Source organism: Harpia harpyja, chromosome 18 (assembly GCF_026419915.1).
Source record: "Harpia harpyja isolate bHarHar1 chromosome 18, bHarHar1 primary haplotype, whole genome shotgun sequence".
Classification (NCBI taxonomy): domain Eukaryota; kingdom Metazoa; phylum Chordata; class Aves; order Accipitriformes; family Accipitridae; genus Harpia; species Harpia harpyja.
The window spans coordinates 4,317,762-4,342,831 of NC_068957.1; the positions used below are offsets into that span (position 1 = coordinate 4,317,762).

Genomic DNA, 25,070 nt, shown 5'->3' on the forward strand with positions numbered 1-25,070 from the left:
TAGAGTCCTCTCTCTAAGAACACCGCCCGCGGGGCTCGGTTACCGAGGAGGGAGCCGTGCCCGGAGCGCCTTGCGTTCCCCCAGCCCGCAGCTCTGTTCTAAGGCACCGGAGCAAGACCCCGCCCGCCGGGGTGCGGGTCCTGCCGGCCCGCAGGTGGTTCCCGCACGGCGGGGGGGGGGGGCGCGGACGGAGAGGCAGGAGAGCGGCCGCCGAGCCCTCTGCCCTGGAGAGAGCCTCTCTGCCCCCGGCCCCCCCGCCTCCCCATAGCGGAGCAAACTCCACCCCGGGCCGTGTCAGTCACGCTGGTGTGCCGGGCGGCGGGAGCGGGGCACGGGAGAGGAGGGGGCCGGGGCGGGAGGCGGACCGCCGGGGCGCGGGCTCCTCCACTCCTCCTCCTCCTCCTTCTCCTCCTCCTCCTCCTCCCGCCGCCGCTCCAGTGCCGGCGGGGCTGCGGGGCAGGACCCGCTGCCGAGCATCCTCCGGCCGCGGGGCTTCGCTGCGCTCCCCGCTGGGGCAGGAGGCGGTGGCAGGTGTCCCAGGCCGGGCAGCCCGGGACCTTTCGCAGCGCCCGCCCCCGCGGCGTCCGCGGAGCTCGGGCTTAGCGGATTCCTGCCTCCCCGCTCCCGTCCGTCGGTCGGGGGCTGTCGGCGGCGGCGGCCGCGGGAGCCGTCGCTCCCCTGCTTGCCCCCTCACCACCGCCGCTGCGGGAGCGAAGGGGAGACCTGAAAGCCCGGGCGAGCCGCGGGAGAAGATTATGGCGACGTGACCGGGACGCGGAGCCGCCTGGCCGGAGCCCCCCCACCCCGTACCCCGGCGGAGCGGAGAGAGCGGAGCCGCGCGGCTCCCCCGGCCGAAGCCGCTGTTCGCAGGCAGTCTGCAGGGCCCGCGGCGGAGCGGAGCGGTCTCCAGCCCTGCCCCAGGTTTGTGAGCTTTTCTTTCCCAAGCGAGACCCCGGGGAAGGCGCAGTCCCGCTGCCGGAGCTGCGCCCGGGGGCGCGGGCGCTGCCCCGGGGGCTGGGGTCGCGGCACGGGCAGCCCCGCGGGGGTTCCCGCCGCCTCCCGGGCTTTCGGTCCGTCTTATTTCGCCCCGCCGACGGTAGGGGCCGGCCGAGGTCCCGCCGCCCCCCTCGGTGGCACCGCCGGCACCTGGCCGGGCCCCGGCGTCCGCGCTGCCGGGGCCCCGGGCGAGCTCCGCGGCTCGGACTGGCGCTCCGCCGACGGCAGCCCTCGACCTCGGCTTCCCTCGACCTCGGCTTCCCTCCCGGCCCCGGCCCCGCGGGGCTGCGGGGCGCTCCCCGGGCTCGGCGCCCGAGGGACGAGTGTTGCGTGAAAGCCCCGAGAGCCAGGAGCCTCTGGCCACGGCTCACTTGGACACTCGCCTCCTTAAACCAACCCCCCGACGGTCAAACCGCAGGCTTGCAGCGAGGCTGGCAGGAATAAAAAGCCTTGGGGCGAGCGGAGGGAGATGCGGTCCCCCCGCTCCCTGGGAGGGAGGAGAAAGCTCGCCCGTCCGGGCTGAGCGGCCCCGGCCTCCGCCGGCCCTCCGCCGTTCCGTAGGCACCGCGCGTTTCCCGGCATCTTCCAGCCAGTCTCAGTCCTGCTTGCTTTTTTTTTTTTCCTTCGCATTCATCGTAAAACGTGGCGAGGCCGGACCCTGCCACTTGTAGTTACTGAACGGGGCTCCTCGGGGGGCGAGGCGTTAAAAATGGACCCATATGCCTTACTTCAGCGAGTAATTCCTGCAAGAAGTGGATCGCTTTCATTGTTCCTACTGAGCAGAAAACACACCAATAATTAACAGGTTAATCCTAACTGAGATTATTTAAATCCAGGAATATTTTTAGGACATTGCCCTTTGGGGAAATAAAGGGAGTGTGCTAACAGTGAAAAGTATGTGTTTATATTTGGAGTAACAACAATACAGAAATTAAAGAGAATTAAGAAAGACATCAAAAGTCTCCATCCCATTTCTGTTATTAACTCCTCCATTTCACATCACTGCGCAGCATTTCTGAGCGTAAGCAGTCCAAGTTTTAAAATGTTCTTCCTTTTGAAGACCTGACTTTTAAAATGGATGGATTTCTGAGACTTTCTATTCAAACTAACCAATCTAGCTAACAGGTAAGGTGCTGCACAAAGGATAATTGTGCTCCATTTATAAATACCGTTTGCTTAAGCAACCCCCAAGAAGGCCAAAATACTTAAACATTCAGTCCCAGTGATGTGCTACTGTTGTTCTCAATGCATGCATGATGTCCTGGGACTAAAGGATGAGGTTTTAATTTTAAACAAGTTTTTAAATGGTTGTTTGGCTTAAAAATGTCCTATGTGATTTGAACACGCTGAAAGGAAAAAATGACTTAAAACTTTTCTTCTGAAATTGGAATATTATTCCCAGCTTCCAAAATAAATGGAAAGTTATATTTTGTTACTGCATAGGGAGTGTGCTTTTAAAATAGTGTTATTTTTTTGAATGTTTTCAGATGCAATTTGCATTATTTTGAATGAGCTTACTGAGTATAGACCGAGTAGTTGTATAGATTTGATTAGTTAAGGAAGATGTCCATTTTGGTTGTGGTTTGGGAATGTAGAGAACCCTTCCAACAGGAAAGGCAATAAAAACACTCTGATAAAATCAGATCACCCACCCTTTGTTATAGTATCCTAGATCTCAACAGTCTTAATAGGAAGATTTTCTTTTTAAGTGCTTGTTAACCTACTGTTCAGTTAATTTCTCTAAGTTATCCACCACTTAATTTTGCATATACATATATAAATTACTATTTCTGCTTTGGTTATCTGTGAGCTGAAACATATTCATGTATAGTTCTATGTTTTACATGAAATTCGAAGAGGTCAAATTAGTTTACAAAGCAGATTGTTTATTTTTCCAATAGTAAATCTTCTTTTGTTTTTTAACTTTAGTAAAACTAATTGTGAATCCACATCAAGGCTCTTAAAATCAAACCCAAATCTTTCCAACATTGTAAATTATGGACAAGTGTACTCTGGGAAGATAATACTTTTGCAATGAATTCTGATAAACAGTAAAGCATCAACATATTGCTCAATTTAGAATCTTAGGTTGGCTATCAAAAATAAATAAATTCTACTTGAGTTAATTATTTTCTCCCTTGTTTTTTCATTATAAAATAATTCACCTTCTAAAAACCAGAAAAAGATGAACAAAACGGCCCATGCAGCAAGTATGATACCATCTCTGCACCACACAGAGAAGAATACATTAAGCTTTGCTCCATAGGCAAGGTTTTGACATCAAAGACCTACAAGAATGAAGATGACATGTCATTCCCCCATTCTACTTTCAGATATCAAGGCAACGGAAGGGTTAACTTTAGAAAAATTAATTATACACAATCCCAGAACAATAGTAGTTGGGAGAGGGGAGGAGGGGTGAATTGAATAGTGCTGGAAGCCTGTTAGATGCAGTGAGGAAAACTCCCATTGAGTACAGCATGGCCAGCATTTCACCCAAAGTGTGGATTTCCATAGTGCAGGGCCAATACACCAGGTATACCCAAGGTTAATTTTACGATGAAGCAAACATGCTACAACTGACACCTGTATTTCCTAAGTTACATCCAAAAGAGCTGCTCTACAAGAAAATCTCCCAAACTAGTTTCTTGTGAAAGAGAACTTTTGAGAATTTAGATTGCTTACTTGCCAGATTTCTCTGCTTTGGAATAAAATAAGGACTTTATTAGAAGTAATAAAGTTTTCAGCTTTCATGAATGGGAATGTGGCCCCTTTTCCAAAAATGAAATGACCTGAAGCCAAAGCTGTTTCCATGAAATGAAGATCCATGATATAGACAGATTTTTTGGTTCTGGCAATTTAGGATTTCTGTGTGCTGGATGAAATCATGTCAGAGAATTTAAGTATCTTACAGGAATTTTAGTTTAATTCATTTAATCTTTTCTTCCCAACAGCTCAACATTCTCTACTTCGGAGGCTCTTTCTTTTCCTTTTGTCGATAAAGATGAGAAAAAAGTGGATATTGGAAGATCTTAATTTTATCTTTTTTGGTGTGCTCTGTCTCATTTTCATAGATGGAGGTAAACTAGAACAAGTAAAACGTAAGTAGACTTCAAACAAAGCTGTCACATTCATCCAAATCTGATATTTTCCTTCTATTTGACAGATGTGGTTCAGAAAAGATCTTCAAACATGAATGTCCTAAACTGTGGAACTGTGTTTAAAACCTTCTAACATTCTTCCTCCTTCTAATCCCACATTTAGTAGAATCAGGTCACACCCACGTTTGGGGCACATTTTCCTAAAGCTGTACAGGTTTCATTGCATCATAAAGAACATAACACATCAATTGGAGAATCTGTTTTGTTTCAAATATCCTGAATCAAGAGAGTGCTTAATTCCATTTTAGTGACTTCTGTAAACATCTGACGGATTATCTGGATTTTGTCCCATGTGTAATACTATTGTACTGAAGTTTTCAGCTAGTGTAAAGCTCGTCCAAGACTGTCCTGTTGTGTTCCAAAAACAACCTCATATGAATTGGATTAGATACATCCTTTGAGAAAATTAAGAGTCTATAAGCACTGTCAAAAACTTGATGAGAAGAACTGAAAAGAATACAAACAAAATAAAGGGAGTATTTCTACAAAGCCTGTCATCCGTGGGAGATGTTAACACATTTCAGAAAGCATGGCGAGGAGGAATAATTAGCCAAATAAATCTAGGAGTTATTGACTGCTACAGCCTCGTTACTAGCTCTCTGGAATGCTCTCCCACCTGCATATGCTGGGTTTTGGCCACCTTCTTACAAAAGACATTGTTTGCCCTTGAGAAGTAGTTAAAATTTTCAGCCTCAGTATCAGCAGCTTCTGCTTCTATGGAAGTAGATTAAAAAAAAAAGAAAAAAAGAGAAGAAAAGAAAAAAAAAAGAGAGTGAGTTCCAAAAAGGCTACCTTCTCCGCTGAATTTACTCACAAGAAAACAATGTGCAGGTATTCCTGTTCAAAGAAAGCACAGTGTGAGAAATTACCAAACTCCAGTTCAGCTGTCTACTTTTTCCGATCCTGCATTTCATTTGTCATGCTTTTGTGTAAAGTGAAAGCGGATCACTTCACAGTTGCTACTAATAATCCCTACCTCTTGGTACCTTCTTTTAGCCCAGTAAGTGTGAAGAATGTCCCTTGCTTGGATTATCACTTGGAAGACAGGTATTTTGTTTTATACCCTGAAGTATCATCTATACTGAGGGTAATGAATTAAGCGGAATTTGGACATCATTAAGATTACAGGAAGGAATTCTCTCATGGAAACACATGAGAAACACCCTTTTATTGAAGAGATTTGAGTTTTCAGTGTGAAACCATAATGTGACAGGGAGAGACAGGGCAGTAATGTCTGATAGGTAGATGGATATCTGCAAAACTGCACTTGCAAGATTAGCAGTGCTTAATGAACAGAAAGATATTAAAATATTTGGAATGCTGATGCATATGTAAGTCAGCACAAGTTGTTCTGAAATACTAGGACAAACTTTTATTATGTTGTTAAAATATGGAGATACTGAACATGCAGTGTAAATACAGTGCATTTATCTTCCTTTTGCAGACCCCTTGTTCAAAAGCTCTCTGCTGTACAACCTGGGATTTTCCTGAGTCGAGCCAACTGCTTTGGTTTTGCAGTGAAAAGGTTTTGTAAACTTGTCTGAGCAATCAAGCACTTTAATTTTGTTACCTAAACAGGATCTTAGCCTGTGTTTTTGCAGGTGAAAGGATAAACTCACCCTGTATGAAAGCCATTTTGTCAGCTATTTCAGGAGCTGCAATTTTGGAAAGATGGGAAGCCATGTCATTTATTTTGGTTTGGGAGGTTAGAAACAATAGCACATGAAATTAAGGGTATTTCCGTTGTGTGATTCTCCAGTGAAAGAAAAAATTGTAATTCTTTACAAAATTTTATGTACCATCCACAAACATAGTTTACAGAGAACATTGCACACCTAAAAACACTTTGTAAGTATGGAATGGGAACATTCATTCATATCTCTTTCAATTCTTTACTGTTTTACAGATTCAGATACATACTGTGTGTTTCAAGATAAGAAGTATCGTGTAGGAGAAAGATGGCATCCTTACCTAGAACCCTATGGCCTTGTTTACTGCGTTAATTGTCTTTGCTCAGAGGTAGGACTGCTGAGTTATTGATCCTACAACTTCTTCTACATGCTTAATTGACTAGAATCCTTTATGTTGTATCTACAATTTGACAAAGCCCAAACCTGTTTTCACTAGTGGGTCCTGATCATGCTGCAGGAAATGGAGGCAGGTGATCCTCGTGAAGGGAAAACATTAACAGAGAAGGCCAATACTAGCAAAAAATGCTTGCATGGTGTAGACAAAACAGCTCCTTAACTAGCCAGAAGCTTTGTCAATGCTGAGCATTACATCTTGAATAACTGGACCCCACTACCTAAATATAATCCTTGCAGTTCCATCAATATGGAGGATTATGCTGAACCTGAATTTGGTAGTGTTTTGATCTATGTACAATGTCCGCATCTTCAGAGGAATTTCCACAGTCAAAGCATCTGCTGCCCTAAAGTGCTGAAGGAACAGGCTTGGATATCACTGTTTGTAAAAATGTATGAAAGAAGAATGAGATGATGAAAAATGAGAAAAGTGTATGGAGAACAGAGAGAATTGGGTAGGACGTGAAAGGAGAGGTCCTTGGCTACCACCAGTTAATGCCTGGTAGGAAGATAGAGCAGTCATAGATCCCCTAAGTATGTCAAATGCAGCTGGGGGTGGTCAGGAAAATGAGGGCAGAATATGTCCCTTGGAGTACTTCAGAATGACTAAAGAATAAGGGATCTTGATCACTAACACATGAGGCACTCCAGATGCTGAGTTTTGTCTGCTGTATTTAATGCAGAATAAAGTTTTCTTGGCTGTTTCCCCCCCTGCAAGTGTAAAATATTGGGCCCCCATGCAGCATTTGTTCTGAGGGATCTGTTACTACAATTTAGTGCAGAGATGCACAAACAGTAGTCCCACAAGCTTGGCTTTACCTCAGATGTGTGCAGCAGAATGCATCTGTAAGAGGAAAAAGCAATGTCGTAGGAAGAAAAGGAAAAGTCCCTGATTATAGCAAAAAGGAGTTTGCACTTACTTTTGCTGATCTATATGCAAAGTTGAAAACGCCCTCAGAGTCCATGTGTGGTAAAACACTCTAAATTGCTGGAAGGCTGTCTTGGGTGGGGATGAAATTCACTGGAAACCCTAGAGATCTGGATACAAATCACGGCTCAATGATTTTTAGGAAGATGTTAGACAGTCTGGGGGGATGGGAAAGTGCATGGAATGCTCCCCTAGAGAACAGCACTGTTGTGATCCAGGCATACCCACGCACTGTGAGGCTCCAACAAATGAGTATATTTTATTTCTTTCCCTTGCACATGGGCACGGAAGAACAGAGTGACAGTTGAGGGCAACGAGGTTAGTAAAGAAGGAAGCTGTGCTAATTATCAGTACATGCAGCTCAGAAGTGGTTCTGGACTCTACTTCCTTGTTTGCTCTGTTTTACCTTTGTTGTACTCTGAGGGTGCAAAATGTAACTTGGGGTTATTTCAGCAGTGAGGATGCTGAGGGATCTCTGGGATGTGACTCTTGTTGCCTGGAAGGAGCACTCCAAATAACAACTGCAGCATCCAGCCATTCATTTGAGCTTTGTCCTGTCCAAAAGAAATGTCCTCAGAACACTGACCTACAGTAAAAGCTCCAGAGCATCAGGAAACTCTCAATAATTTATAATTTTTAACAAAATTAAGGCTAGATAAAGCATTAGAAAACATGCCATGACATAGCACTAGCACAGACCTTAAACCAAATATTACAGCATAAAAAGTGAAACTAAAGTGTGCTACTGACAGCAAATAAGAGAGACCTAAGTGTAACCCACCCGTGATTCCCTGGCAGTAAATCAGTTAGGCAAAGGGCATGTACAGAGTGTGAAGCAGCAACCTACTCCCTCACACTGCAGAGAAAAGCAAAAAAAATCCCCAGGAATCTTCATCTCCAGTGTGGCCAAAATTTCTTTGCTGGCCTCAAACATCATGATCCATATGATCTCTGCACAAAACAAGTCAGATCAGCCAGGCAACAGACCAAGATCTCTGATCCATCTCTAAACAACAGTCTGCCTGTCCATCCCCCCTGACGCATATGCTTCTGATCTTTAAGAAAAAGGCGAGACAAATTAACTAACTAAACAGAGGCCAAATTATTCAGCCTGGGATTAAAAAAAAAAAAAAAAAAAGCCTTCCTGTTTTTGTGTGTATGTAGTATTGTATTTTTACAAGTTATAATTACATACTTAAACCAGAATAAAACTAAACATAATTCAGTGTTCTCACCCTGTTCCCCCTTTCTTTTACAACCCTTCCTTCCCCCACCCAGTACACAGCGGAGACTGTTGACTGTTACTGTCAGGTAAATTGGAGCACTCACAATTTGTCAGATCATTATTTTACTCTCTAAAATACAGCAGCTTTTTGCTTGTGTTCATAGTCAGGGGCTAAAGTGAATGCTCTCCACCCTTAGCACTGGTAACACAGCTTGGGAAGAGGGATGCATTGTTACTGTTTGGGTATCTGATGCAGAAATGCTAACTGTCGCCCTGGCTCACAGACGCCTACAGGAGCTTAAGTCCTATTCTAGTCAGTAGGGCTTCGTCTCCCAGATGTCACTGTGAATCTAAGTATAAGATCAGTCTTAGCAACCACAAGATCAGTTAGAATAGTTCTGTCCTGCTGCAAACAGTGGAGTACTGCAGGCAGCACTGAGGAGCGAAGCAGGCCTGCAGAATTTTTATCACAGCTGATCATGCACAGAAAGTAAACATTCACCTCGGGAGATTTCACAGGACTAATAATTAAAAAGGGAGTGAGGCCATGGAACAGGACAAGTAAGCAACACGGATGGAGCCAGGCCAGCAGACAGTGCCAGCCTTTCTTCTACAGTAGTGCTTTACAGGCCCTCAGCTGATGGTCTACTGGGCAAGGAGCTGTGCAGACCAGTGATAGTCCCTATCCCGCAAAGAGTCTACAGCCTAAAATTTGCTCCTCCTCTATAAAATCAGTATATTTAATTTCAATCATCATTGGAACCAGAGGTGATACCATTTTTAGTGTCTCTTTCTAAAGCAGATGCACAAATGTAGTCTGTGGGTAGTAGTGATCTAACAGTACGATTCCAGCCTGTGGTCTGCAGATATTTAGGAGTCAATGGATTATTTTGAAAGAGATGGCTAGAAAAGCCTATACATATGCTATCTAAGGAAGTCTGCGCCTCCACTGGAAACATTGCAGTGCCCCAGAAGGCATATGAAAGTGAAGTGGGTTTATTCCTGACACCACCTAAAACTACAGTCATGGCATAGTATCAGTGTTCATGCTAAAAGATCGTTCTTGCTATAAACACGAGCAACTCAGAGCTAAATTAGGAGGATGAATTATAGATGGGAAATGGGAATTTGAAATGGATGGTCTTTTCTGGTTACAGACACTGGAGAATGAAAATTCCCTGTTTTAATTATAAATCAAACTTAGATGTGGTCAAATAGAGTATTATGTTAATGACATGAATAATGAACACTATTCCCAAGACTTGCTCATATTCCTTAGAAAAATGGCTACTTACCAACTAGTGTTTTTTGTCTACTGGGGAACCCATAAAATGAAAACAAAAGATTCTCCACAGTTTTCAGGAACAATTGCAGACGCTATTGTCTCTTGTGGTCTTGAACTAACCCTCAGTAGGGGATATCTCAGAGACCTACCATTGATTATCTGTGTCTTAGTTTTGGAAATGCAATTCCTAAGCATAATCTGCTCAAAAGAAAAACACAAATGAAGATTGTTGCAATCCATTTTTAGGCACTTCCTCTGATTTTAAGGTTTGTATGGATTTCTGCTGCATTCTGAGCTCCAGCATAAATTCAGAGGCAGTGAAAGTAGTCTGGGCTTACCCTGGTATGAGTGAAATCAGAATGTTGTAAAAAGGCTTTTTTTTTTTTTTTTTAAATAAGAACACAGAAATTTGTAAGACAGCCCATTTCATTAAAGTATTGTATTATGTTCCACCTGCAGAATGGAAATGTACTGTGCAGCAGAATAAGATGCCCAAGTCTACACTGTCCTTCCCCTGTGCATGTACCACAGCTGTGCTGCCCACGATGCCCAGGTAATTCCTACTAATGACATACAGTCCTTTCTGAAATAGTTATTTAATACACTGAGTAACAGCAAAATTAAATGTCTGTGCTGGGAAACTTCTGTGAAGTAAACATCCTTCTACAGTATTTCCTATAGTGGTTTCTTTTTAGGAAATCAGAAGCATAAATTTGGGAAGGGATCAGGTAAGCTACCAAGTCCAGTCCCCTACAATCCAGGCAGAAGGTAGCAGAAGTTTCACTGATGGGGTCCGTGGACCATCCGCTCCCCAATCCTTCCCTTATCTCTAAACTCCATCACAATAAAACCCCATCCCACAAACTTCCTAGGTTTCTGCTTTTGGTGCTTTTCATAAGAGCAGGCTAAAATACATTGTTATTTGCAATGGTTCTCTGTTAACAAGCAATTCAAAATTGCTGTGGCAAATGTGCATTTGTATAGTATCACTGCACAACCAGTCTGGTAACATTTGCCTTTTATATCTCAAAGCCAGGCATAGCTTCATAATTAGTAGAGACTGTTGTAAATCATAGAAGCAGTGCTGTAGAAGTTTATGACTATATAAATCCAATTGGATACTGTATAGTAAATTCCTCCAGACTGTACATTTATTATATGCTCATTATTAAGAGCCACTGTATGAAAGAGACTAAGCAGGATCTTTCATGAGGCTGTTACAACATTCCCGACATGGCCTAATGGCTGGTAGATTTGACTGGAGCTTTTCCCTAAATGTCTGTCTTAGTGGCACCCCTCATTTCCACTTATAAAAGAGTATTCATGCAGCATCATAGAAAGGGTTTTTATTTTACTTTCTCTAGAGAGTTTCATTGTCTGAGGAAAACAGCTGTTCCCTGACCAAAACCTGTGAGCAGGAGGCAATATGCAATGGTGGAGGGACATGAGTGCACAAGCCGTTTGCTGTTCAGCTGGGATTGGACTGTGTTCATTGCACTCACTGGAGAATAAATGGCACCCACATGTCAATTTTTGGCAGGATTTATCTGTCTATCAGATGTGTATATCAATATGTGATCCACGTATCTAGAATCCTTTTTTGGAGTGATGAAGAAGAAGCATTTCAAGTGCGTAACTCATCTGGTGCCATGATGCCAGTCTTCTTGTGTCCCAGGATGAGATTCATCCCATTCAACTTTAGATCCAACAGTTTGGCATCTAGTTGATGGTAGAGTTTTATCTAGGATGGTCTAATACATAGGAAAGGAAGTTTGTAAGGTAGTATGCTTTATTTGACCAACTAGTACTGTTAGATTAAGTGGCAAGATGCTGGGAACATGAACCCTTTTTCAGTTTTCAGATCAAAAGGAGGACTGGTGTGCTGGTGTGCCCAAAACCTGGTCTATTTTTCCAGCTAATCTAAACTTCAGTTGGCAAGGGAATCATCTAGATACCCTTTATAGCTGTTGGAAACATGCTGTCCCCAGAGGGTGATTCATCCTGTTAGCCAGAATGAGAAGAAATTTTCCCTGGGGATGCCTGCCTCTCTCCACTGATTATTGAGGGAGCACAGGCAAATAGCTTACGTTAGATGCTTACTTTTTTGACAGCTTAAGTTAAATCACAAAAATCCCACTCTCAGTATGTAATTGGCATTTGGGGTCAGGAACTTTTTCTTTTTTTTTTTTTTTAATATCTCTGTACAGTATTTAGTATAGAAACATAAAAATGCTTCTAGATTGACTGGTTTTGCTTCAAGTGCTCTTTGGCAGTGAACTGTTTGGCTTTTTTCTGTTCATGAGGCTGTAAATGTTGTGACACCTATCAAGATTTTAAAACATTCTACAGTGACCTAGTAAGGACGATGAAGGGCCCCTGTAAACTCTCAAGTCCTTATTACCAAATTAAGTTCTTGCTATTCACAGCCTTCAGCTGGAATTTTGTACTGTGTGTTTAAACTAATAAATCCTGAAAATTATCAGAATGAGCCTTTCCTGAATTGTGATCCATTATCTTCTCTTAACTGCTCCTAGAGTCTATCTATAGTCTATTTTCTACATACGGTGGGCCATTAAATTGCTAGCTGGGCAGCATCTCATTAAAAATGAGAGTCCCACAAAGGTTTATTTTTTTGCCTAATTGAATCTGTAATTCAGATAGATCTGCACCAATGTTAGGCAAAAGAGGACCAGGAATCTACTGTGATTTCAGGGGTTATTTGCATTCTGCTTTCTGCAGTGATTATGCACATTGTATTTGGTGCTCTATCTTCAGTGGTAATGTTTATGCCTGATCTGAATAGGAATCTCAAGCATTCTTGCACATTTTATGCCAGCTTTCCATTCCTATGTGTATGGCATACAATGTCTTTTGTGCAGCATCCCATGATATGCAGGAAATTCACTTCTCTGGTTTCCCTGGTTATTTTTTAATGGAACGTGCCAGAGCTCTGGCCATTAGCCATCCATTCGAATTACTCTCATAAATGCTCATTATATTCTGTCACGTATGTTTCCCCTCAGTTTCTCAAGCTGCATTTCAGAAATGAGTAGTGCTAGTCACAGTGACTTTGGGCTCTTCCTCCTGCCTTTCTGCAGGCCTTGTAGAGTGTAACTGCCCAAATAACTGCCTCCTTATTTAATGAAGCAGAGGTAATGCCAGGAGGCAGCAACTTTCATTGGAAACTGAACTTCATAACTACCTAAGTGGAGGAGCTGTTAAAGGGATTCCTTTGAGAAAAGTTGGCACTGCTCTCCCCTTGGAATTAATGTCTCCTGCATCCATAGTGACACTGGACTTGCTGACACAAAGAGATGCAGTGTTTGTATCCTGTCTCCCTGGCACCAGCCACCATGAATCTTAAGTAGTTGTCAGACATATGTTATGAAGCATCTTCTACTTTTCACCAGTGGTTCAATCCTACCAGCTTCTATCACAGATTCACTGCTTTTTTTTTTTTTTTGAAACCCATTCTTTCTAGCATTGGCAAAATCCAGACCTTGTGTCTTACACAGAACTAGATATTCCTCCCTGTTGCAGCTCTGAAAAGTATTTTACTATCTGAATTAGATTCTTGTCATTACACATATGTGATCAAAAATACTAGGTTCACATTCATTGGGACTCTTTTTACACATTAGTGAGACCCAAAAGGACATCACATGCTTCCAAGCTTGAATTCCGTCCCTCCACCTCAGGATGCTCCAGGCATTGTCAGAGGAGAGGTGATTTATAGAGTCAGGGAGAGAATTCACCATGATTCTCGGAGCTGGAGCGGTTCTTGAGCTAGAGTGGACTTCAGACCTCCTGCCTCCTGTCATAAAAATAAACTTCATGTACAAGTTCTTCAAGCATTTAGCTGCAGCTGTCTTTTATGGCGCTACTATGGACAGTGCCTTTATAAATGGAACATTTATTGTAGATCGTATCATTTCTACTTGGAATGATTGCAAATCAAAGCATTTAGAGTCTAGTTAAAGATCCAAAATTTTTGAGTACACTCTGGAATATGTAAATCTAAGATGGGGGAAGCTTACATCAGAAGCAAAAATGCACAATTGCAGGATTTAGAAGGGGTTTCCATATTCCACTTGCTGGTTTGATTTCTCAGCAGATAAGGCTGCACACTGATGTATGAATCAGCCCATCTGGCTCTAGTATTTTTAAGCTTGCAGCCCTAACTAAACACACTGGTTTCCAAGAACGTTCATGATTAGTAACACATTTAAGTTTAAGCTCCTTTGGTACTATGATTTTTCTGTATCAAATTCAAACCACTTTTCTGATGTACTTTTCATTGTTCTTTAGATATTGAAATAACAACAAAATGCCAAGTGGTACCTATATACGTAGGTGGACTAAATACAAAGATGGACCAGATCAGGTATCTCACAATGGTGGTCTGAGAACATCACCTAAAAATAAATGAGGCTGTGTCTGTGCAATAGACTGCAGCATGACTCAGTAATACCTGTGTCTTTGAACTAGCTATTTTGGATCCTGGAAGCAGCCTAGTTAGGACAGTGCAGAACTCACTGCACTGCAAAACTCGCTTAAGCAGCAGGAAAAATGCACCTGCAATGAGCTCAGTGCTACCTTTTCTCAATTTCTTCCAGTAACTGAGCTAGTCCAGGTAACACACTGCACTCTGTAGTGTAGATATTCTTAAAGACTCAGCCTTGCAAGGTGCTGAGTACGTACACCACCTGTTGACCTGATACACATCGTATATATAAACACAGGAGCATGTGTATAATACAATGCATCTTGCACTGAATTACTACCAAAATCTTCAACCTGGGCAGTTGGAATGCTCTGGTGGAATGATTTTCCACTGCAGAATGCACATACAGTAAACTATTTGGTGAAGAGGTGTGTTCTACCCAGCTCACACACCAGAGCTGCCAGGCTCTCAGTTCTAGTCTTCTTACCCTTCCATTCAGAAGAACCCAATCTATTTCACAAATATTTGTGGGATGGAGGAAGGCATATTGTACCCAACTGTTCCATTCTCTGCACAATTCTTGTTGCTACCACCTACGCTTCTCATATCACTAAGTGAGAAACTCATGGCCCAGATCTCACTGAAGTTACAAGGAGTTTTAATTGCCTTAAATAGATGGATGTGAGGCTTGAACAGGAAAGAGAAAAAACCACATGAATATGGTAATTCTAAGAGATGTTCACATGGTCTCTTACTGAGCAGATACTGTTTTCTGTGCTATTAGTAAAAGAACAGTTGTTACCTCCCATATAAAATGTACCTCTGTTGACTGATGCTATACTTCTGAAATTAAAGTTGGAAACACTTCATATCCTGAATTCCAGACTGAAAACAGACTATTATAGCAATACTCAAGATCAAGAATTTTTATGAGTAACCTGGCAAAGGGCATATCATCGTTCTAAAAGTTGTGCCTGAACCAATATGCATGGTTCAAACACCTAAGTATTTAATGAGAATTTGGAGATGGATCCAGACTTCACATATGACTTGTGAAACTTTAGAACTCTCCACTGTCCAAAAGATCAGATCTTTGCCCTACCATGAAGGATCTTCAAGGTTCTCAACCCTGACAAGTTGCCAACAGAAAACCTTTTCCCTTCTGTATGTTAATCTGTCCCTCTATTGCCTAAGTCCCCAGGCAGCAGAATTTCTTCAGGAACTCTGCTGCCAAAACACCGACTTTCCATCTTACCTCATAAAAATATTTGAGACCATCGATCATGCAGCAGTATAAACAATCTCTGAGCTCTCATATAATAGTGAAAGGATTAAGGAAGAAGGCCACAGGGAGATTCTCATGAGAAGAATGGTATGCAGATAGCATTTCTTTCTTTCATGATTCTTCTTCTGAAATTTGAATTTGACAGCAGCAAATATTATAGCTAGTGAACATTGATACATACTGTATTTTGAGACAGTAATTAAAAAAAAAGGCATCTTACAAAGGTGCCTCCTAAAGGCCTAGATGTAGTCTGAGATGAAAACAACAGAGCAGTAACAGCTGTAATTTTATGAAAGACTTGATAAACTATGAAGAAATCTTATCAAATCCATCACCTGTGGAAAACAACACTACCCTGTAAGTGATTTTGGTAGTGAATTCTTAGTCCCCTACACACAGCTGATGGCAGCACTGTGCTTGACACATGAAGGGCACTCCAACTAGCAGGGATTAAGGAACAGTAGAGGACAATCTCTGTAATTCACTGATTGAGAATGGTTAAATCTTGGCAGAAATGTTCAGATGAAAAAAAATCTAGGGCAGCACAAGCATCAGTAAAGTTAGGTATTGAAAGTATAACATTATAATAACTGGGGTTCCCTTCACACACCTCTTTTGTAGCCATCAACAATTAGCATTGAAGGAGTTCAAACATCTGACCTACATGTCACCTACAAAGTCTAATCTATCAGTGACAGCATAGTGTACTGCATGTACAACTGAAAGTCCCTGGAAGTGTCTCCGTACAAACACAGTGCTAAAAGACGTGAGGAAAAAGCAAACTCAGTATGCAGAAAGAGATTTCTGTACAATTACTTTTGGAATAAAGAGTGAGTAAACTTCAGGAATAATCAGCACTAACAAATGAACTGCAAAGCTTGAAAGTCCTACTGGTTTTATTCTTTGCTCATACAACATTATCCACACTTCTGGAAGCAGCTGAATTGTCTGAGAGATAATACAGAAAGCTAGACTCCTGAAAATCTTGATCATTTGAAACCATTATCCATGCTTGTCTGAACTGTTCATCCAAAGAATAAAATCTATATATTCTGTAACTGATACATGGTATTTAACAAGTTCATAACCACCTTAGTAATGAGTCCTACAAGGATCGTCTTCCTGACACCAAGGAATAGATAGCACTTAGATGGCACTTAAATAACAGTCTGTTGACGGAAATACGAGTTTGGAGCTACAGGCATATCTCAGATTTTAGAAAAACGTTCTCAGCATCCTGCCCACTTTGTCACTTGTCTGACATGAGCCTCAGTTCATGGAAGAAATTCTGCATACTCAGCTCCCCTTCATTGTTCACCTCCGCCCTCTCTTGTTACTTTACCTCAGCATCTGAATCTCTTGAGACCTTTAATCCATGCTGTTGCACTGCCTGCAGGCCCAGTAGCTATGCCTTCACTGCCCACCTCTGCACTTTCCAGGTAATGAAAAAGAAATTAAAAATAACCTGTGACCCAAGCTCTCGGCAGCCACAGTACAGGAGACTGTGGAATAGGTATGCCAATATACACAGCAGCTAATAGTAATAACTGGAGAACTACTTACTATTATCTGTTGATAAGAGCAAATTTCAATTTTTTCCAGTCCACATTTGGTTCCTGTGGAGGTACCATAGAATTACAGAGTCATGCTTGTTTATGGTTACTCTACATATACAAACAAGGTAGATATTCGTATCTGGAATATGAAAGACTCACAGAATGTTACACAGCACCAGAGATTAGTGAGATGCTCTGTTTTTTGTATAGTCCCAACAATGGGTAGCTGTCAGATAGTTTAAATATATTGTTTATTTGGAAGTAAAGTTGATTTGGAAATATAATGATATAGGAATTCTTGGGAGATGTCTAATTTTTTCCTATTGACGTGCGCTCAGATAATTCAGTTTGTTTTGTGATCTGCATTTGTTACTAGCTTCATAAGGAATGTTTGCTATCACAGCCAGACTGTGGTTATCGCTTGTTTCCATTCTGCTTTTATGACCATAAAAAAAATTTCAAACAATATATCTGTAAATCAGCATCCAAAATGCACTGAAAAAATATGTATCTTCCCACATGGGTGACAGAATTAGAACTTCCATTCTTTGCACTGACGTGATAGGATAGGCTGCTCAGAATTTTTCCACGATAACTTCCAAGAGCTTCAAAGATGCTTCAGAGAGGATTCAAAATGCACCAAAGCTTCATTTAATTTGTTTCCTTGGCTGGAAGAGTGATTGGTAGATTCATATAATAGTTCAACCTTAGAGCAGGAATTAAAATGGAGCAACCTAGAAAGTGTTTTATGACTCCTTCAGAATTTTGCTGGGCAATTTTTTATGCCACTATAAAAGAAAACACAGGAAATTAAGCTGCAGAATATATATTAAAATAATGTGAAGAGCTTGACTTTAGCTCTAGAAAGCTAAAAAACAACCAACAGCCTTTTGAATGTTTAAACTGAAACTACATCTTTGGCTTGAATCTGTATGAAAGTTCATACTGTCTAGATAAGGTGCTACTAGTTCCTTCAAGCAATGAGTTTCATACACTTTCTACCGTCTGACCATATTAAAGACTAGCTGTTGCGATTAACTCTGAATTACCTTGGAGTTTTTAGAGCTTAACCTGGTCCTTGAAGTTATTTTAATGTAAAGCATTTTGTGGCTTAATATCTTTGACACCTGCACCTCTGAGGGGCACATATGGATTTTGTTTAGAGCTTGTGTTTGCAGTTTTTGGATAGTGCACAACTTTTCAATCCAAATTTATTGTCAGCCTCAGCCACTGCTTTAAAAACAACATTGTTGCACTGTTTTTGTTGTTTTTTAAAGGGACCTTCACACATCATCTATGTTTCTTTAAATCATGGATTTATAATAAGTTGGATTGTGATGCATGGCTGAGGGAAAAGCCTAATGCAGATGGACTGAGAGCTGATCCACAGTATACTGTAGTCAATCAACAGATTTCTATTAGCTTTGATAGTTTTTGGACTCAGCCTTCTATGAAAACAGATGCAGTTATTGACTGTGATATAGTCCCCTCTCTAGAAATGCTAAGGAGTATGGTAGAAATATAAGACAGAAGATGAAAGAGGAAACTGCCTTTACGCTGTACCACACAGAGTAGGTGTTTGGGCCAGGTTCCAAATCTATTTAGTTCAATGCACTTCAGATCAGACCTTGAGGTGACACATTCATGTAGAGTGGAAACAAAAGTAGAGGGAAGAAATTAAACAAAGGAATTTTTAATAGGAAAGAAATCCATTTGCTCTCTTATGCTGTGCTATAATCCCCCAAGGACCTCCAGCCACAAAGGTTATCTAAAATAATACTAGGTGATCCCTAGAAGATAACCTTGCACTGAAACAGTGTAATAGGTTTTCTCTATCTGAGGTTCCTGTATTCTCATGAGATGATGAATCAGCATTTAGTTCTGGTGATGAAGTAGCTCTAGAATATTTGTGTTTTATCCTTTTTGACACGGTAGTAGTAAAAACATTTATCCTTTCAGCAGCTGGAGGTTTTGACCTTGCAACAGCCAGTTTGCAATAGCAGTTTGTCCCACTATGTGCTGATGGCACTCGGGGCTCAGTTTAGTTGTCCCGCCCTGAAGCTGCACTAGGAGCAGGTCAGGAATACGTAGTAACTGAGTTGATGGAGCTGACAGGTTTCCTGCCTTTCTGAGGCAAATGTATGCAAGAGACCTCCACAGATACTGAGGAAAGTTTGGTAAATTTCTGGAAAAAACAGAGCATGCGTTATCCCGGGTCACCATGACATTTGTGTTCCACAATGTCCCTTGCTGCCTATAATACAGAGATTCCCTGTCTTCTCTGTTTTCTTTATCCCCTCTGCATTTGTCCCCTCTCACCAAGTAGCCCCAGCATAGCACACTCATGCTGAGGTGGCCAAAATATGATCACAGAAGATCTCCTGCACTGAAGGCCTTTTTGGAAAAGTGAATCACAGTGGCAGAATGAGGAAATCCAGATTCCCAGCTATATGATTCTTTGCACTGGCCCTTCTGGTACAGATAGATAAGAAGATAAGCATTAATTGGATCTCCGGGTACAAAGCAAACCTACTGCTGTCACTGTACCTTAGTTTCATGGAACTGCAGGAAAATAGGCAAGTGATCTGTGTTACATAAAAGCACTGCTATTTGTGCATGAAATGCTCTGCATAAACACAGAAGACTATTATTTATGTGATCTTTTTCCCATATAAACATGAGAATCTTTTTTTAAAGGATATTTAAAAAAATACAGTTTGGTTTGAACATAGAGCATCAGGGTTAGTTCAATCAACAGAGTTGTTCCAGATTTATTCAATATAACTATGATCAAAATCTTGCTGACTATCACTCTCCTAGCAAGCTGCATAATCTCTTTCTGCAGGATGCTTCCCTCACCTCTTTAAGTCTTGCACTGCTCTGGTTTGAATTTGTAAGGATCAGATTATCAACACATATTTACTCCTCTTTCAAATACGTGTCTCATACTGAATAGCTGTTTCTTATATATAATAACCATATTCCATTGGCTTATGTATAGTAGAGGGAAGAGCCTAACACACGAGGATTTCTGCCTGGAGGCAGGCTTCTTTATCTTCTACTTGGAATGATACTAGCACTTCAATTTTTCCAGGACTGGGAAGAGCTTTGGCTGAACCCCTTGGAACACAGACACCAAGGCAGCAGGGGTCAAAGGACTCATTGCTGCTTTTTCAGAACCCTGATTCCTTACGTGAAAGGAGGCTAGTTCAGATATTGTTCATCAGGGCAGCTCCACAACTGCTCACATCTATACTTGCTTATCTAGCTGTCAAAATGTCTGTTCCAGCAACAGAAGGAGGCACATACCATTTTAAAGCTGGAGAGAGGAGTTTAGCCCAGGTCCCCTTGCAAAGCGAATTTTGAAGTGATTAGATTTACTCGCTTTGTGTTTCTCTCCTGTACATCAGGGTGACAGAGGATTCAAACATGTTCCAACTGGCTGTGCAGTCAAAACTAACTATACGAGTAAATTGCAGTCACTCACTCTGGGCCTGCTTCAGTAAGATGCCAGACTGAAGTCTGTATTTTGCAGTCAGTAGGAGCTGCAAAGGAGCTTCAGATTCTCAAGTATTGTACATGTCCTTGATGACACAGAAGGGTAAGTAATGTGAGTTAGTAGGCAGCAAACATGCACAACTACAAAGAAGAGTCCAAACCTGCTGCCTTCCAATGTGATACTAATATATCACTTGCTGTGGCTTTCCCCATATACCAATGACACAGAGCATTACTAGCGTACGCCATCAAGAATGAAGCACACCACTACATTTGTCAGGACCTTCTTTCTAGTTCAGTTTCTCCTGCATGAGGTGCAAAAGCATTACCTGCTAAAGGGAAATGTTTTGAACCAAAGCACAGCTCATGTGCTTTGAATTAATTTTCAATATTGCTGCCCCAAAATTGAAATTAAACCACTACACCTTTTTTACTTAAGAGTCCTAGTCCCCAGAATTATTCACTGAGGAGTACTTCCTTCCAGAAATCATTCCCTGGCTTCACTGGGACCCACCTGAAAGAAATGGACTAATCTATACTATGGTGTAAAAGATGCTCTTCACCACATGTAAGGTGGGACCTTAGGGTGTATTGTTACCCTTAAAGTTTTAAAGATTCTGCACTAGGAATTTAAAAAAAAAAAAAAAAAGCACTAGTCAGCCCATTGTCATGGGTGTTTGGCAGAAAAAAAAAAGAACTGTTTTTGCTGCTGCCAGTCCCAGCTCCACTTTCAGATAAAAGCTCAAAAGTTGGAGTGGGAGGCACAGTTCCTACTCTGCATGTGTCTGGCTCAGGATACAGCTATTGCTATGAATGATAGTACTCAGACTAGCTAATTTGGGAAGTCTTGTCCCATACACAAACACAAAGTGAATTCCGTTCTAAGACAGATGCACAACTCCTGTGGGTGACAGCCTGTTTCATGTTAAAAACACATTTCAGTGGTGGAGGAAAATACAGCGTTTTTTACATTGTGGTTGGCCTTTGGCAACTGCAGCCTGCATTCTGGGAGCAGCTGAAGAAAGCTAGAGAGGTGACAAGGTGTGTAACACAAAGGAAGCTTCCAACATCTTATCTGCAACTCTCTCCTCCCTGCATTTTATGCTTCCAGCTCCTAGCATGAATTGCAGTCAGTGCAAGTTAGCATTTCATTCGACATCGCTGCCTGGATTTCTTTCAACCCACTTTGTAAATTGCAACTCCACCTGCAGGTTTTTATCCAGAAATGTAATTTTCTGCACATGAATAAGTTATCCCATTACTGTTATTCCTGACTACTTCAGTTAGTATTTTGGGGCCTCCTAGAATTAATCCTTCACAGTGGAACCTGAAGCCCATTGTGTTAGCCTTTAACATTGCTATGAAAAACACCAGTAAAAAGACTCAATAAGCAAGAATCATCCCTGTATCTCTCTACTGACTGATGTGTAAGTTACCCTAGAGAATGATTTTGCTTGTAGGGAAGAGACCTGGACTCCATGAAAGAGGAGAATTAACAATATTTTTTTTAAGAAAGAGACCTAGGGGTATGTGCAACTCCTACCCAAGCAGTTTTCCAAAAACAGATGTCATCAAAGTGCTGCCCACTTGTGTTGGACAGTGTGTGTACCTAAGCTGATTAAGGTTTCATAAAATCTTCAGTAAGCAAAACAGGGAGAAGTACTCTCATACTCTAGTCGTGTTCCCCTTTGGCATTAGAAATGGTCACAGTCTGCACAAGGGTTTTATTTTGACCTTCATAATTGCTCCTTATGTGTTGCTTCTGAATAGTTAACCTGCAATTCTTATGCCAGTTTTAAATGTCAAGGCAAGTAATACGGCCTTACATGATGTTATGTTACAACTTGGGGTGACCTGATTTCTGTACAGAAGCAGCATGTGAGATGACCAGCTAGCTGGTGACCAAAGACAGTTTCCTGCACCAGGATACAGCCTAGAAAGCTTTGAAGTACCTGTTGCAACTAAACTGACACTCCCAACTGTGTTCAGTAAGTAGCAAAACTCGCTGGGAATACAAGTGAATATGCTGGAGAGTGGTCAACGCAAACAGTTGTCCCAGAGTTATAGCAGAATTCAATTGCTTGTCTAGTAAACAGGGTTCCAAAACAAATCCTCAGTCTCTTGGTCTGTACGTGCTTATGCTCTGTGTTGATTCAGAAAACGTGTCATAAAATCCTCTCTGGATTCAAATTCATAATCTATCATCTGTCTACTTACAAAAGACCAGAGAGACTTATCTGCAGAAAAGTTCCCAGTATGGTAAGTTTCTTAAGGCATTAGACCTCCTGATTAATTTCATATTGTTTAGCACTTGATTGTTTTTATAAGGGTGGTTAATAAAACAGACAAACTGCAAAAACCAAGCCAGGCTGAGCGCCTAGCATTTCTGCTTGATGTTAAAAGCCCATCTTTTTCAGTAAATGACACTAGGTGATTCTGAATGTTGCAGTTTAAAAATAGTTTCTAGGTCAGCAAGCCAGGAGTCTGTAGGATTTTTAAAAAATGATCTTTGCCAGATGTTCTGATACTAAAATAAGCAATAGTGAGAGTGTTAAGTTAAGTACTAACAAGAATGGCCAGAATATTGTACAAGAAGGTATCTCATAGAGATGCAATAAAACCCCACAGACTCTTACTGAGGTGCTGTGCAGGGTTCTAACAGACCCTGCTGAGGGGTATGCAGCAGCATGAACGTTGCCTACACACCTTCCTTGTCTAATCTGTACAGTCTCCATTTTGGGAGTACACTTGGTTACCACTTCAACCTATTACTGGTTGCAGATCAGTAAAACTCAGCACAGTGACTTTCAGAAACCCAAGATGCTTGGTCTTGTTGTCCACAATGGCAAAGACCACCCAAAAGCAACTGATTTTCTTGTCTTGAAAGTCAGATGTCACATCATACTGATTATTGTGCCATGACTGTACTGATTCTGAGGTGGTTTTGCCAGTTTTGTTAGTGCCCTAAAATTGTTTGTTAGCAGTTATACCTGTGTTTCCTGACTATCCAGAAGGATCCAAGTTGAAAACTTAATTGACTGTAGTAAGGCCTGGATCCTAAAGCCCTTCCTCAAGTAAGTCACCCCACATTTCCCAAAAGGCTAGTTTGCTCATAGCAAGTTACTGCTGCTCACTCTCTGCACATAAATACTTCTACAGAAGTTACTACTGTTTCAAACACCAGGAACCGCCCATGGAATTTGTCTAAGCTATTCAAGGGATTAGTTGCAGATAACTGCTGCTCTTCTGCTCCATATCCAAGTAAGGGTAAAGCATCTCAGGACAAAGCTTTTACAATCCAGGAAGAACAGAGTTGTAAACAGAAAAAGCTAAAAGATGGTGTTTCCAAAACTGACTGTGATCCATGTGACACAGCATCTGCTTCTCCCAGGAGATGGAAAGCTCCAGAAGCTGGGGAGCCCTGGTCTGTGTACGTAGTATGGCTGCCCTCAAACCTTGGCCCTTGGAAACCTCAAGTCATGGGCAGACCATCAGGAACCCAGGCAGCTTTCCATGAAAAATCTGTGATTGGAGTAGATTCCACTGAACCAGAAAATTTCCATAAAATGTCTGTGGTTTATCAAATTAATACCTAACTCTATTTTGCCAGACTATCAGGAAAGCATTAGTGCTGCACTTCACGCTAAGTTACTAACCCTTCATGGAAAACTTTTTGCCATACTGTTTCTTCACATGCCCTGTCAAATGGACTATAGTTCATGGAATATGTGAACTATACCTACATGCAGTTCTAGTTCATCGTGAATTTTTATATCAGGCTGGACTACAGATCTGAATTGATACAAATCTTGTTTGTATAGATCAGCAGTTCCTCCTAGTACAAGCATCTATCTCAAACATAATCTTAAAAGCAGCATTCAAGCAAGCACCTAGGCTGAATCCTGAAGGAAACCTTTCTATTGGGTTCATTGAGGCCAGGATTAACCTTGTGCGTATTGTACGCCAGTGAAAAACAGCCTAGGTACACAACAGAAGGTGGACAGAATCCAATGTTTGGAAGAGAGGAATGCTTGGATATAAGAATTCAAGCATAGCCACCATAGCCTCCAATTGCTTTTAAAAAAATAATTGTTTTGAAGCTAATCCACTTTTGATACAGTTGTATTCTGTTGCCTGCTCGTAAAACCTGAAAGATTTCTTCAGCCAGGTTCAACCTTTAAAGCTACTTACAGGGTAAGTTCAAATCCACAGCAAGTCAAATGAAGCCTAGGTTGCATGTCTTAGCCCCCTGCCATTACCCAATGCTAATGTTGGGGATAAATCAGCGCTATCCATACTGCTATTTAATGGTCTTATCTTGATCCCACTAAAATTGCAGGCAAATGTAAGCATGCCTGTCAACTTCTATATTGGAGTCTGAGCCCTTAGAGAATAAATGCCAACCACAGAAACAAAGATACTTCCTTTTCAATTGATGCTATAACATCTTTACCCTGTATGTTTTATATTGCTTCCACCAACATGCTGTGAATGCCAGAAAGAAAAGCTCAGATTGAACCCAGTTAATTAAAAGGATTCACACAGATGGTTTGCCTGGTACTTTACAGAGGCAGCTAATTAAAGCAATGTTAGTCAGCACCATTAAAA

General features: G+C 41.7%; 1 protein-coding gene across 3 annotated transcripts in view; it reads left to right on the top strand.

Annotated features, from left to right (window-relative positions):
• Positions 1-361: 361 nt before the first annotated feature.
• The window catches only part of CHRDL1 (chordin like 1), a 45,332-nt gene continuing 20,623 nt past the window's right edge, over positions 362-25,070 (top strand). The window contains exons 1-4 of one of the 3 annotated variants that reach the window (XM_052813843.1): positions 362-921; positions 3,951-4,097; positions 6,064-6,176; positions 10,139-10,232. In XM_052813843.1, the coding sequence (XP_052669803.1) occupies positions 4,001-4,097; positions 6,064-6,176; positions 10,139-10,232 (304 nt within the window). In that variant the 5' untranslated portion in view covers positions 362-921; positions 3,951-4,000. The remainder of the gene's footprint in view (positions 922-3,950; positions 4,098-6,063; positions 6,177-10,138; positions 10,233-25,070) is intronic. The other 2 variants (XM_052813845.1, XM_052813842.1) reach the window with 2 other exon arrangements.